We start from the raw sequence: 15,077 nt of genomic DNA, 5'->3' as shown, positions 1-15,077 counted from the left end.
CCTGGAAGTATATGTAAATAAGAGAGCAGGGGCATGCAGATGTGATGGGTGTGAGGTTAGATCAGCCGAGGTTAAATATGATTTATTGCAGTAATCAGGGCTGCAAGACAAGTGACACCAAAGTGCACCATGCACCTGCAGTGGTGATGCCATTTTTGGTGTGCATCACCTTTTGTAAGGATAACACTGAGAATAAACTATCTGTTTATTCCGTTTGAACTGAAGAGCTTTTTATATGCTATTTATGTATTTATATGCTTAATTAGAATAAAAAGTAATACATTATAAAAGAAGAACAACTACAAGAAAACAATGTATACTGAAAAATAATATGTAAAAATCTATCAAAAAAATTGCACCATGTTGAGAAAAAAATACTAAAAACGTAATAAAACAGTACTTAATTAAACAATTTCAGTGACTTGCATACGTTTCCATTCACACTGTTCAAACTGGTTTGGTATAAAAATGTGTGTATGATGGTGTAAAACTGTTCCTTAGAACAGTATTTCTCAAACCACATGAGTGTGTGACCCATAGCCAAGGGGAGCTCAAGTAATTTTTGAAAATTTCAACACCTGTAAGAGATCTCAGCTAAGTTTGAGAGCAGGTGTTCTGGGAATCCATCCTACCTGGCAAACCATAAGGCCCATGCTTCTTTGAAGTGTATTTGCTTTTTTATTATTGTGTACTTTTTCCATACCAGATATACAGTGTTGGAAGGGGAGTAACGGAATACATGTACCGCCGTTACGTATTTAAAATACAAAATATGAGTAACTGTATTCCGTTACAGTTACCGTTTAAAAAGGTGGTATTTAGAATACAGATACTGTGTTGAAATAAATGGATTACACGGTGGTATTTGCCTGATTCATATTGTCACGGGTCAGGACGGTTTTGTTTGACAGCTATGTTCTGTTGTTCCAGCGTTATGGTGGCAGCGTTACGGTTGCCATGGTTACAGGGTGTCGCTCTCTCTGCGACTGTGTGTTTCCTGGGTGAGAGAGCGCCTTTTTGTTGTTGTTGTTGTTGTGCTAAGCTGAATGCTACAGAATGTAGCCTCATGGGCAGTGTAGTCCGTGCTGCGGGGAGAATGGACTGCCATATCCGTTATGTGTCTGTGAGCGCGAGGAGGGAGAAAAAAAGTGCGAGCTGTCACCGAGCAGAAACGGGAGCTGGAAGCATGTTAATATAATAATAACCACTGCAGCCAAGAAGAGTGCCTGATGAGCCCAGTTGTAAGTAAGCGATTAAGACTCGACTGTACACCGTGTTCGTGTTTTCCTCTGAAACAATAAGTTCCTTGGAGCAGCCTTTCTCGGTCTCTCGCTAGCAAACCTGACCCAGACAACAAAGTAAAGCTAGTTTTCGGCTATGAGCCGCGGACCTTCAGTAATAGTAATAAATCACATTCATGTAGTTATAAGCAGCATGATAATATATTAAGTAATCCAAAGTATTCAGAATACGTTACTCACGGAATACGTTACAAAATACATTTTGGGGCATGTATTCTGTAATGGAATACATTTTAAAAGTAACCTTCCCAACACTGCAGATATGTAACACAGCTGCTCATACACTGGTTCAAAATAAATCAGTCTGACTTGGGGTTCAGTATTTTTTAAATTTCAATAGTCCTGTAGAAATATGTCACCCAAAATATATAAAATATGAATCATTTCCTCTTCCACAAACATTTTAAATAATTCTTTTTAATTAGCATCATTTCATTTCCTTCATTTTTTCCCAGAAATTGTAACTGTGACATTTGTCCACTACGTGGCAGCATGTGGCGCCTGCATGATGAAGTCAGAACTTCAATCATCCTGTCAAATGTGCAGCGTTTCCCGTTTATGTCAGGTAACTCCCTCTGTGTTTAAAATATACAACCATTGCCTCCAGCAAGAAACCAGAAAACAAGAAAGAATATCTGACAAAAGCTCTTAAATAAAAAGGGTTCAAATATTTTATTCACACATTCTGCATTTGGTGAGAATCTTTTACACAATAACCCATTCAGAAAACAAAAATTATTACGTGAACATGTTGTTTTCCTTTAAAAATCAACCAAACTCATAGTTTGCTCTTCCAAATTGTTCTTTTTCCAAAAATAAATATCCCTGACATAGATAAAAAATATTTATAAATATGTTATAGACAGAAAGTTGTGCGTTTACCATCGCCACACAGATTCCCACTATGAGACTATCTCAAACACAGAGTATCCACTGAAACAGTTTTATCAAAAAGCTTGCTTAGCACATGTAGCAGCTTTTACTGGTAATAATTGTGAAGCTTTCGGCCCCGGCATTCAGTGATCATGCTTACAGGATTATGCACGTGCTGATAAAACTACTTCAGTTGAAACGACCTCATGTTTAGTATGTAAAAAGAAGTCTGACCCTTGTTTCTACACAGTAAACAGATTCATGTTTATGTTACATTAAAGCAGCATTTGAGAAGGTCTACTATACCTTTTTAAAAGTATAAATATGGCAAGTACTTTGATCCCTTCATTTCACTTAAATACCTCAATGACATAAGTTATTACATTACATCAGTACAGTTTAGTATCAGGCTTGCATTCGTACCTAGTACAGTCTGTTGTTGTAACTGAGGTCCCATACGAAAACACTGTTGAGGTGGCTCTCTTACACAAATAAACCTTACTGTGGTCACTGTGGATAACCCAAACCGTTTAATCTGACCTGCTTGCATGCATTTGTGACATTCAGTGCGCTTGACATGCCGCCTCCATGGCTAATATCAGCCATCATTTCTCAGTGTACGCATTTGTTACAGTCACTCCTATACGTCTCACCATGACCTGTTTTTCTGCTGTAAACGTGAAGCTCGGACCAGAGACGATATGCTGGCATTCTGACACATTTCTGCCAGATGAATACACACCTGGAGAAGGCATTTGTAAAGACAAACAGCAGCGTCTGCATTGGCACATTTCTTGTGTTTCCAGTCCTTCCACATTGCACCTTTTTTCAAAGACACAAATGGCAGTAGTGTTTAAATGTCCCTGAGTGAGCCACCAACTTTTCAGCGCCCTATCAAAGCAGTCCCGCCAGGCCGCATCACTAGAAACCACTCAGACCTCCTTTAGGCAGCAGTCTCCAGCTTAGAATATAACTGGTAAAAGTACACAACATGCCAAATTGTACCCTTAAATAATACAAAAATCCCCAAAGCACCAAACAGGACCAGAGTATCATAGAAGGAGGCTGGCTGTTCTGCTGTGCAGTCCAATCTGAAACTTAGCTGAACACCAGAGTTGGGTGTCATTTCTCTGTGACTGCAGCAGCCATCGGGGTGCGTATGGTCCCACGTGCTGTGGCTGCCAGCTCCTCGATTTCTGTATTCAGTCGCCTGATAACCCACTCCACGGCCTCACGGCCCTGTTCGAGAACAAAGTGAAATGTTAGTTCACGGGAAAATGAGTTGCATCAAGTAGAATACAAGAACAGAAGAGACGGCGTGCCTGAAACACGTAAACCCACTTCATGCAGCGACTGGTCTGGAGAGAACGTTAAGCTGTTGACTAGTCATCTCGTAGTTTTTAAAGATTTTTCCACACAAGTACTTTTGGACGTACAAGTGAAATGCCACAAACCTGCTGCTACTGCCCCAGCATAACAGTTATCATCTCCCTTCTTTTCTTGCGATTTGCAATGGCTATAAACACTTCTGCCTATATGTAATTACAGCTAGGTTTTAGTTATTTAACCAACACTAGTCACATGCAAAACTACTTAAAACTTTACCAATCTCAGTACAGTTTGAAGGAACCTCTTACCTTTCCAGCATTAGTAGAGATGGTGCTGGCCATAACTCCCTCCAGGTAGCTGCTGAGACTGACCCCTTTCACAGAGATGATAGCCTCCTGGGTCAATATTGTTCTAAAAAAATCGTGAAATCAAAGTTATGGTGTGCATTGAACAATCTGACACTTCAAGCTCAGAGTGTTTATAACACATGTTACATCAGTGTAACAGTGTTAAAACTTACTTTTCTGGATCTTCAGGGTGTGGTTTATATGTTAATTTTTCATCCACAGATACCATGTTTGTGAATGTGATCTGGAGAGAGGGAAATGCAAATTGTGAGATTATGGAGAGATCATGCCTTACAGCAATAGGACAATAACCATAAGTCAATTGTTAAAACACCAGAAAAGGCATTAACAAAAAGAAAAAAAGAAAGAACTCAAATTCTTCCATTATTGCAGGTGCGGTGAAGCAAGTTCACAACAGACTAGTTACAAATCAGAATACTTATTAATCCATTAAAAAAAATTATGTGCAGATTATATGGTGTCTCCAAGACAATAAGAACAGTAAGAGACTGAACTAAATCAAAAACGTATCAGACTTGAAGATTTTCATGCTCTTAACGAGTTGATTGAATCACAAAGTTGAAGTTCTTTTTTAGTTCCAAAATACTCTACATGTGCCTCTAAAGTTAAAATGCACTCTGCTAAGAAGTGACTTCTCACGCAGTTTAACAAGTTGGACTTGATTCCAGGATTAAGTCACAGAAACTCTTCAGATGTGTGCATGTCAAACAGGTCTCATAAGAACATGTAAGAAAAATTCTCCCATTCTTAGCAGTCAGAAATGAAATCAGATTTGCTCCTGCTTGCCAGCATCATGGTCTATATTCAGCTGGCAGCACAACGAGGTACGACTGTAAAAGTGTGCTTTGATCCGTGCTCGGTAATCTGGTTTTTCACCCACTGTGAGCCAAAAAACAGGAGGTGTTTATACAATATTTGTAATTTTTTAAAACTTTTTAGTACTCACATTTGAAGACTGAAGTTCAAAAGTCTGCTCTTTGGGATCAATAACTGATTGTTCCTGAACATAAGTGTATGTTCGTGCGTTACCAACGAGCTGAGGACAAAGAGAGAGATACATTTTACACAAACCTTAAAAGATATTTCAGAAATGGAGCAGATAATTCAAAGATAATTCAAAAAAGTGAGGTTAGAAATCATAATTGACCTTCTAATGACTCTAAAGTTCATGTGAAGAAGTGTTACTTAATCTGTGTTTTAAGTAGAAACATGAAGGCTGCAGCTGAGTAAACACTTTGTGTTTTCACTAAATTACTACTTCCATGGATTACTTCCAAAAGAGGCTTTTTGATACCACGACACCTTAATGCGAGTTAACATTTGCACCATGTGATAATTTAACTTCTTGTAACTCATATGCCATATTTTCCAGAGTACAAGAGGCAAAATAGACTGCAGTAAGAAAAGGCTGATTCCACTTGCTTGAGCTTCAAATTGATGATTTAGTTTGCCACAACTACAACTCTCCTAGGAGACCTTTGTCACAGGGCATCATCCATAAGATGGATCTAGTTCATACGCAGAGACTGAGGCAATCTGATTAAAGATTACATTAATACACTATCAATCACCGGGTCATAGTCTGTCCTTGGAATTACAGAGGCTAGTCATAGATGTAGTAAGTGAGCATTCCTTCACCCGAAGAAATCCAAGCAAAGGTCAGTGCTGACGAACAGCACCTGATTTCCTAATATTTAAACAGTTAAACAGTATGTAGCATATCAGCTTTCTGCAGTCTTATCATTACTGGCTTCAAAAAGTGAGGGTCAGAAGGAAAAATTCAATGACATGACAGATATTCAGAGGCTTCCGTCACTGCTCCGATTCAGGAGACTGCTAGTTTTAACTGGGCTGACATACAAAGACGGAAAGTTACATCACATGGCGTAAAGGGTTACATCTGAGCAATGACAGAAATGTCACTACGGTGTCCTGTACAGCACGAGTCATGGCACGCAGCCATGAACCCGCCTGGGCAGACAGGTCAGCTGTTGCTACTATTCCTGGACAGAAATAGCCTGATAACCTGTTAGGTTATCGCTGCACTTGTTGAACGGAAAGCCTTAACCTCTCACCATTGCCACGCTTCTATCTGCTTTTTCTATCATTTGATAAGATTGTGCGTTTGTCAGTGATGCACAGCTGGGTTTTGATACTCACAGATTTCACTATAGATGGAAGCCCCCACTCTGTGCTGAGCAGTCTTTTACTGTGGAGGCATCCTTGTGTGTCAATTTTTCTGTCCAGAACATCCACCCCAACCACACTGGGGTTCATGGGGTTTGGGTACTTCTGCATAGCAGCTTTAATCACCATCTCCCAAGGGTGGCTGTTGAAGCAAAGAAAAATATTAATATTGTAACAAATAAAAACTGCCAAATACACATTTTTATGTCTTATACATTATATTTACACAAACTGAATACAGAGCTAAAATAATTCTTTATAAATTACCATTTTATGTTGGCTATCAACATTAAATCCAATATCAGCACTCATTTTATCTCACATCTATTAATTTATTCTCTTTCCTTTGTATAATATCTCAAACTAGTCCTTTGCGTTACATTTTGGTAGCTATTCTATTTCATTTAAGCAATTTGTGTCATGTTTTTCTTCTTTTTTGGCTGTATGAATATATTTTCCAACACTGCTAAAGCGAGTTTGCTAACAATACACACATTTAACAATTAAATGACTAGTGAATTAACCACTAAGTAACAAAAAAAATGTTTTGTTATGTGATCATTAAAAAAAAAAAAAAAGATTCGAACTTGTGTTTAAAGCATTTAATGTGTCAAAATATTTTAATGAGTCTAAACAATTTCCCACTTTCCAATTTTTCAAAATATCCATCCAAAGTTAGTTAAGTAGATATATAATGTTTGAACAAAACATCAGTAAAGAGCGCTCATTGAGTAAAAATGTTGTTTTGAGTGGTTGCCATGCACTGGCCCGTTGCGTAGTGACGCACACGGAGATGTAGGGGAAAGGTTACGCACCAAGGGCTTGACCTGGCTGGCTGATTATGCAATGACAAAAGCATCTGTAACCAGAAACCGGCAGTTCCGCACACACCATGGCTATGTTAATACTTTTACAATCACCTATGAACTTGCGTGACTTCTTTTAAGCATTACATTGTTTTTAAAATTACACACAGACTGACAACGAATAGAATACGTCTGGTACTTCTCCTTAGCATGTCATTTTAGCATACAAGCTAGCGACAGTAAAGTTATACCGTAGACAGGTTATATTTCACTTACATAGTCCGTTAGTTATAGTTAGGAACATCGTCTGGTTACAGTTTTGTGTTATAAACCCTACGTGTGTTGTTCAGCGGATTAAAACTAGCGTTACTTAAGTGCTGAACCACACACCGAGCTCCTGCAGGCCGGACATAAAAACGCTTTGCAGGGGTAATTTACTCACTTGAATATGTGCTCTGAGGTCCAGATCTTCATGGTTTAGGTAGCTGATCGCTGCTGGTGAAAGGGGGGTAATTTAAAGAGCCGGTAGACTGGCACAGACGCACTGACAGACCGGGGTGAACCACGTTCAAAGACAACCGCATGTCTCCTCCCTTCATACCAGAGCAAGTCACGGGTGCGTGACGCACTTCCGCTACTGTGGCACATGCCGTACAAGTCCGCTGACCCTGGAATAGAAGGATAAGAAATAGTTTATCGTAAATGTCCATGGACAATTCACTTAACCGATGTAACAAAAGCGTGATTATAACATATCACCTTAAGTATGCATAATACGTTTTTTCCCATCAGGCTTGGCAGGCTCTGTGAATATCGCCCTTGTCTGTTACACAACTCAGCTGAAGGTTAAGACCTACTCAGCTGATGCAACAGGACGGAGTCACAGATCAAATCTTCATGTAATGGTTCAGCACTTGGTTATAAGTGTGCAGGCTCTGTAGATCCCGAGTCTTTATTACGTTCTTAATTTTCTCTGCGCAATTATGAAGTGACAGACTTGTTTTACTGAGTGAAAACAGGATTTATTTTCACTTTCCCCCCCTTTTGCTCAGTTTTAAGTTAGGTTTAGTTTAGTTTATATAGCAAAAAAAAGTTACCCCCACCCCTCAAAAAACAAATCTTTATTGGCAGATCTTTAAAAAATTGTTTTAATATATATACAACTGTGGGCGGTATTTTTCAGGAGCAATATTTTAGAAAATTTGCAATATGCGTTACAAAGAAAACAGCAATACTCACATTTCCTTTAAAAATATATTTTAGTTTTTTGTGTGCAGTGTTTTTTCAGTCAAGTTTTGCTTCTTCAAAAGTGTTCTTTGAAAGTGTTTTGTCATACCTAGTTCTGGCTCAGAGTAACAACCTTGGGGTAAATGGTCGTCCTTGTCAATGGGAAGATGAGCTACTGGACGAGTTTGGGAACTGCTAGTACTGTGAGTGCTGTGTCAAGTAAAAACTGGTGTCCTTATCTCTTCCAGTGCAAGACAGTTCCAAGTAATTTTTTCAAGCTGAGTGTGATATCTTGTGGTTAATTACATAATTATTCAATAAAATTACAATAAATGTTAATGCTGCTGGACAGGATTATGTGAAATAAAGTTATTTTTTTAACATTTACATAGCTTTTGAGTTATTACTGAATACTCAAACTATTGAGAATGAGAAGTAATATCTCTCTTTAGTCAGTCCTTTTCTTTTTTGAGTGATATTAACCCTGCTTGCTTTTTGGTAAACATGACAGCTGTTTTTCCTTCCTAGCTTTGTTGCTACATTGTAGAATTTGTCCTCTGTGGGGCAATACTGCACTTGTCACCATAACCTATACCCCCGTGTGATTTACAGGCTTTTCTTTAATCCCAGTGCAGTGTGGCTTTATTGCGGTTGAACTTGGACATCTTGGCAGCATGTGTACTTATCTCAGAGTGCAGCTAGTTTGTTCGAGTTATGAGTAATCTCTATACCCCAGGCTCGTGAAAGTGGGAGGAAACTGTGCGACAGCCTTAGCCGGTATCAGTGTCAGTGTGCTGTCAGAGGAACGTCCATCAGTAGAGCTGAGTTTAGTCCAGTTTAGCTTAAAATTGTGTCACTGAATTAAAAGTAAAAATATGGTTTTCCTTTTTCATTGTTGGAACAAAATTTCACTCTTGTTTTACTGTTTTTAATTGCTATCACAACTTATGCAAAATGCAAACGATACTGGTCAAGCAGTGTAAAGGTGACACTTCATGTTTAAAGCTGATGGATATATATTGCTGCCAAAACATTACTTTTCATATATACATGCAAAAATAGTATTTAACAAATTTACTGTGAAATTAAAAAAAAATCGAAAACGCACATTCAAGCACATGATCAGTTTAAGAATACAAAGCAGACAATCACCATTATTGTTGCAAATATGTTGCAGCACCTTTTATCACTTACACCAACAACAGATGCGACAAACTACAGCGTAAGAGTTCATTTTAATACCAATATTCCAACATTTCTTCTATCTTCTACTCATCTTTGGCTTCTTTGCTCATTTCAGTCACTGTTTCCAACGTAACCTCCACCTTAGACTGTGCCTTTCTTGTTGCTGATGGTGAGGGTCCCTCCTCTTCTTCCTCTTCTGGTTCCCAATCTAGATCAGCAGTGGCATCTTGGTACTGCTGGTACTCTGAGACCAGATCATTGAGGTTGCTCTCTGCCTCCGTAAACTCCAATTCATCCATACCTTCCCCCGTATACCAGTGGAGAAACGCCTTCCGTCTGAACATCATGACGAACTGCTCGCCCACTCTTCGAAACACTTCCTGAATGGCTGTGTTGTTGCCAATGAACGTGGAGGCCATTCTGAGGCCTCTAGGTGGGATGTCACACACGGCGACCTTCACGTTATGGGGGATCCAATCCACAAAGTAGTTGCTGTTTTTCTGCTGGATGGCAAGCATTTGCTCATCCACTTCTTTGGTGGACATCCTACCACGGAAGACGCCAGCGACCGTGAGGTAGCGGCCTCTCCTCGGGTCGCACGCTGTCATCATGTTGCGGGCGTCAAACATCTGCTGGGTGAGCTCCGGTACAGTGAGAGCTCTGTACTGTTGGCTGCCACGTGGCGTCAGAGGGGCAAAGCCTGGCATGAAGAAATGAAGGCGAGGGAAGGGCACCATGTTGACGGCGAGCTTCCTCAAGTCGGCGTTGAGCTGTCCAGGGAATCTCAGAGAAGTCGTGACCCCGCTCATGGTCATGGAAACCAAGTGGTTGAGGTCCCCGTAAGTCGGCGTGGTCAGTTTTAACGTGCGGAAACAGATGTCATAGAGGGCCTCGTTGTCAATGCAGTAGGTCTCGTCAGTGTTCTCCAGAAGTTGGTGGACTGACAGCGTAGCGTTGTAGGGCTCCACCACCGTGTCAGAGACTTTAGGCGACGGCATGACACTGAAGCTGTTCATGATGCGGTCGGGGTACTCCTCACGGATTTTGTTGATGATGAGGGTTCCCATTCCAGAACCAGTGCCGCCCCCGAGTGAGTGAACCAGCTGGAATCCCTGCAGGCAGTCGCAGCTTTCACTCTCGTGCCTCACCCTGTCGATCACCTGCTCCACCAGCTCTGCGCCCTCTGTATAGTGGCCTTTTGCCCAGTTGTTCCCAGCTCCTGAGTTTCCTGTAATGCCAGAATAAATGTATGTAGGTCAAGGATACTGATAACATGCATCACAATTTTAAAAAGAAAAGAAATTGTGACATTTTTCAGTTCTAGGGCAGTAAATGTATCAACTTTTCACAGGTTAAATGCTTAGCACAGCTATTTTGCAATAATTTTTTATCAGTTTTACCAGTTTTACTTTCTGAAATTCAATAAGTCAAATTCAGTTGGGTTTTTTTTTTTTTAATAAAGCCAAGATGGAAACCTTATTATTTTCTTACTGCAAGGCTAATATTATAAAAATAATATAGCATTTACACTGTACAACTCTATCCAAGAGCTTTCTAAATCCAAAGCACAACATGTAGTGTATAATATAGTAAACTGCATATAGCCTCCTTTCTCAAAAAGTCATGAAAATCAAAAGCACAGAAATGTGAGACAGAAAGTTTCAGAGTTTCAGAGTTTGCATATTATTGATTATCTCACCATGGATGAAGTTGTCTGGTCTAAAAAGGGCCCCAATGCGGCTTCCTCTTACACTGTCCATGGTGCCAGGCTCCAGGTCCACCAGTAGGGCCCTGGGGACATATTTACCACCTGCAAACACAGTTGAAGTTTTAAAAAAGACTTAATTAATTTTAATATTGTTTATTTGTAAATTTGTAAACAGCTGGAATTTATAAATAAAAATTTGAAATTTATCAAGCCAGATAAAGCAGCTCAAGTTAATAACGCACCATGCGCCTCGTTGAAGTAGACGTTGACCCTCTCCAGTTGGATGTTGCTGTCTCCTTCATAAATGCCTGTTGCGTTGATCCCATGTTCTTCACTTATCACTTCCCAAAACTGCCAAGAAATAAAAGCATCAGTATAACATAAGCAGAAGCAAAAATGTTTGCAGATGCAGAAAATTAATACTTCATTTAACACTTTTGATGTTAAGGTCTTTAAATGGTTTCTTTAAAAATATATTTTGATCACTGTTTGCAGTATTTACAACCCTAATGACCATTAAAACAAAAAGGTGTAGGCTAAAATATCAGGCTGTTAAATCTACTGTTTTTTTCTAAATAACAAGAAATTTATAACATCTCACCAAATTAATAGATAATAAAAAAAATGAAAACCATACATCAGCACTAAAGTTGGTTACCACATTACTTTTAAACATTTATTTTACATTTTCATATTGAATGTTCCACCAGTTAATCCCTCAATATTTGTCCGGACCCCTACTTTTCCGCCCTGAGTTCAAACTGTTACTCTCTAATTTCAAACAGCCTCTGAATACACTTTAGATTTAGATTATTTTGTGCTTTGTGTTTTGTGAGTATAGCATTAAGATTAATAAAAAAATTTAGGGTGTGTAGTTTAACAAATAAGGAAGTGGTTGGTTCATTTATGATTTTTAAAGCTTTCTTCTGTTGCATGTAAATTGGATTAAACTGGAGTTTATTTACACACACGATGTGCAGAATTTGCTATTGGACATAAAATTAGATTTTTTTAAAAAATTGTCTCAACTGCAAAAATCAACAAGTTTGTTTAACTTCCCACATATGCAATATATTCGAAATGACTTTAATTAAGTTGCGCTGACTGCTACAATAATTGACTTTATCTTTTAACATTTTTTTAGTTTTACGTATTAGACACATCAGGTTGTACAAATGGAAATCTTTACATAAACAATACAGAATTAATAACAGATTCCTCAAGCTCAGATCTCGAGTTGTACAAATGGTAAAGTTATTTAAAGTCAGCATCTTGAGTCAACTTTAAAAGTATCTAAAAGTGTTATGTTTTCAGCTTTATTATCTTGTAGTTTCACTCTCTTTTTTGTGTCAGCGACGATAAAAATGTCACACCCAGTGCTCGCACTGCAGTTCTCATTTTAGCTCTTATCTTTAGCCTGAATGCCTGACAGGGAACACCCTGTGTCACTCAAAACTGTTTTTGATATGCAAAGAAAAATTGCATGTGACAATATACACCGAAATAGAAAAAAGCAAAATAATGCGGCCAGTAAAGAAAAGTATTTTCTGTCATTTTATCTCAACCACAATTAGAGTAAAAAGTGGTTTATAGTCAAACTGACGCATCTTTAAATAATCTTTTTAAGAATTACATAGGAAGTTTTAACGATGCTAATGCATTTGTCTATATATTTTATTTATTTTACCTTTGAGCCGATCTGGTTGCCACACTGTCCAATTTGCAGATGTACAATTTCACGCATGATGGTCGGGCTACAGTACGCAGAACAGCTGGTGGTCTGTGATAGTCTTCAGTCCTCCTGTCAGCTTTTATAGGACAAGAAATGATGTCACCAGCAGTGTCGGGGAGTCACCCCTGCTGATAATATGTGAGAGACCCATGATACACAATGGAAACTGTGCACAGAATAGCAGCGTTTACCATTCATTGTTTATGCTTCCATTAGTAAGTAGACATAGCATGTCTGCTTTAGATTTGTTTTTATATCTGTATGTTTCACATATGCAAATATAAATAGCTAATTATGAAAAAGGCATGGCATATTTCCTTTTGTATAAAACTTTGTAGACTTGCAAAACACCTCTACACTGAAAAAAGGCCAAGTTGGATTTATTTATTTCAATAGTGGACATTGGCAGAAACTTAAACAACTGAGTTAAATCAACACAACTTGTTCATATTCAATAAACCTGTGCATTTTGTGTTGATAAAAGGCAATTGAAACATGTTTAGATGAAGTAAGGTGAGCTCTTGGAATATTTTAATACTTTGCAATATTGTCGTACTAATGCAAAACACGACATTTTATTGGATATAAAAAGAACATCTGAGCTGTGCAGCTGGGCAAAAGAAGGAAGGAAGTGAACCAGAAATTAATGGAAGCTGATGTGTTTCTCTGGTCAGCGTCAGATAACACTCAATAAGCATGCTCGTTTATATATAAGAAGAAAATAATGTTAACACTGTAGATACATCTGTTTGCAGTGAATGTTATATGTGTGAGAGATGCTACCATCTAGAGGATTTATGTAAGCATAACATGATATAACTGAATAAAGTTATGTCACCCAAATGCAAATGTGGGTGACAAATTGGTTTAAACAGAATTAAACCATCATTATTGTTACTATAGTTGAGAGAAGTGATTTAGAGATAAACAAAGAGGACAAATGTTATTCTCCTGTCATAGCTTTTAACTTACTTTATTAGTTAGTGTGCACAGAAAATATCATAATTATTTAAGTGTAAGTTTTCTCCTTGACTGTACCTTCAGTACAGGTCAGCATAAGGACAAAGGCTCTATTGCTCACACCTACAGAAATGCCACATATGGTCAAATCATTTGCGTTTGTTGAGATTTTTACTGTCATAGTTCATGATACCACCCACTTTGACAGTTTGCAGGTGACTGTACAAAGTTCCTTTCAGTATACTGGCAAAACCTTATAAGCGAAGTGCACGTGGTTTGCGACGACAAAAACGCCGTTGAACTGAGAAAAGTTTTGTTTACAGAGATTTTGCATTTATATTGCTTCTGAAATTGAAGTTATTAGTCTTTTTTCACTCGTCTGTGGGCATTCATTAGTGAGCCACAGCAGCATTTAGTTGTCATTGATGACCTTTATGTGTTTTGCCCTGAGCTTGTTTCTCTTGCTGTTTGACACATTTATGGAGGGAGGTGTGTGTGTGTGTGTGTTTTACATGCATCCGTCTGTGATCTAAAGGCCAAAGAGCCACTTGCATATCTAAATCGCCAGGAGGTGAGTGAAGATGACAGGACGTCCTTTTTTTGAATGGCTCTCAGTGTCTGTTTAATTACTTTAAATAATTGTTTTTATTGCTTTTTGCAGCTCGTCAGTAAGTTTAGGGTAGAACCATTATGACGTGTTATGTTTTTCCAGATTTTCTGTCACATATATGCTCTTACAATGGTAAATGTACATAGTAAAGACGGCAAAAAATGGATGTTAATAAGGTCACCGGATGTATAAGGAATAAGTCCAAAGTTCAGGCTTCAGACTGCTCTTAATACTCTGTTAAGACTGTTAAGACTCCAGGATCTGTACGACGTCAGTGATATAGCCCTCAAAGCAAACACAGTGTGATCTCACCCACTAGCTACTGACGACCTGTTACCTCAAAATTTCTGATGTACCTTTTACCTCATGTTTAGCATTATTGTTGTCATCATTTTGGTGTTTTGAAACCAGATGTGATGAGCGAGGGGGTGGGATGGGGGTGACTGTGAAACCACACACTCACGGATGGTCATTAGCTAGTGAGCGTATCTCGGATAATCCTTTTGAACTCTAATAATGAGCAAAATTTACCAAATAAAGTATTTGGTAAATTAAATATTAAAGTATTTATTACAAGTACATGTCCATGCAACAGTAATGTTAGGCTTGTTAATGCTGCTGGCAAACCTATATACTTAATCAGAGTGAGAAAAGTGAATAAATAAATAAAACATATGTGTGGTAGATGCTATTTATATGCTAGGTGTAAAATATCACGCATATTTAAACTTTTGTGGATATAAATGATAAATTGTTGTCCAACAATAAAATGATACTGAGCTTTTTAAAGG

General features: G+C 38.4%; 2 protein-coding genes across 2 annotated transcripts; both read right to left on the bottom strand.

Annotated features, from left to right (window-relative positions):
- Positions 1 to 1,949: 1,949 nt before the first annotated feature.
- Positions 1,950 to 7,471, bottom strand: prelid3b (PRELI domain containing 3). Its single transcript, XM_085275126.1, has 6 exons — positions 7,307 to 7,471; positions 6,032 to 6,200; positions 4,818 to 4,907; positions 4,024 to 4,094; positions 3,812 to 3,914; positions 1,950 to 3,413 (listed from the first exon to the last, which is right to left on the bottom strand). The coding sequence occupies exons 1-6, from the start codon at positions 7,336 to 7,338 to the stop codon at positions 3,297 to 3,299; spliced, it is 582 nt and encodes a 193-aa protein (XP_085131252.1). The 5' UTR covers positions 7,339 to 7,471; the 3' UTR covers positions 1,950 to 3,296.
- A 586-nt stretch (positions 7,472 to 8,057) lies between these two features.
- On the bottom strand, positions 8,058 to 12,786 carry tubb1 (tubulin, beta 1 class VI). Its single transcript, XM_085275125.1, has 4 exons — positions 12,672 to 12,786; positions 11,227 to 11,335; positions 10,976 to 11,086; positions 8,058 to 10,504 (listed from the first exon to the last, which is right to left on the bottom strand). Exons 1-4 carry the CDS (start codon positions 12,726 to 12,728, stop codon positions 9,360 to 9,362), a joined length of 1,422 nt encoding a protein of 473 aa, XP_085131251.1. The 5' UTR covers positions 12,729 to 12,786; the 3' UTR covers positions 8,058 to 9,359.
- Between the last annotated feature and the right edge of the window lie 2,291 nt (positions 12,787 to 15,077).

The sequence above is a fragment of the Mchenga conophoros genome, linkage group LG5 (genome assembly GCF_057382185.1).
Source record: "Mchenga conophoros isolate Kocher_MC1m ecotype Shallow Benthic linkage group LG5, M_conophoros_male_GT1.1, whole genome shotgun sequence".
Lineage (NCBI taxonomy): Eukaryota > Metazoa > Chordata > Actinopteri > Cichliformes > Cichlidae > Mchenga > Mchenga conophoros.
This window is presented reverse-complemented; position numbering and strand designations above follow the sequence as displayed.

Coding starts and splice junctions, on each gene's coding strand:
- prelid3b (XM_085275126.1), bottom strand. CDS start 7,338: ATGAAGATCTGGACCTCAGAGCACATATTCAA. Junction 4,908..6,031: donor TTCCATCTATAGTGAAATCT/GTGAGTATCAAA, acceptor CTTTGTCCTCAG/CTCGTTGGTAACGCACGAAC. Junction 3,414..3,811: donor TCTCTACTAATGCTGGAAAG/GTAAGAGGTTCC, acceptor GTTCTCGAACAG/GGCCGTGAGGCCGTGGAGTG.
- tubb1 (XM_085275125.1), bottom strand. CDS start 12,728: ATGCGTGAAATTGTACATCTGCAAATTGGACAGTGTGGCAACCAGATC. Junction 11,087..11,226: donor CTACTTCAACGAGGCGCATG/GTGCGTTATTAA, acceptor CTGTGTTTGCAG/GTGGTAAATATGTCCCCAGG. Junction 10,505..10,975: donor ACCAGACAACTTCATCCATG/GTGAGATAATCA, acceptor CTGGCATTACAG/GAAACTCAGGAGCTGGGAAC.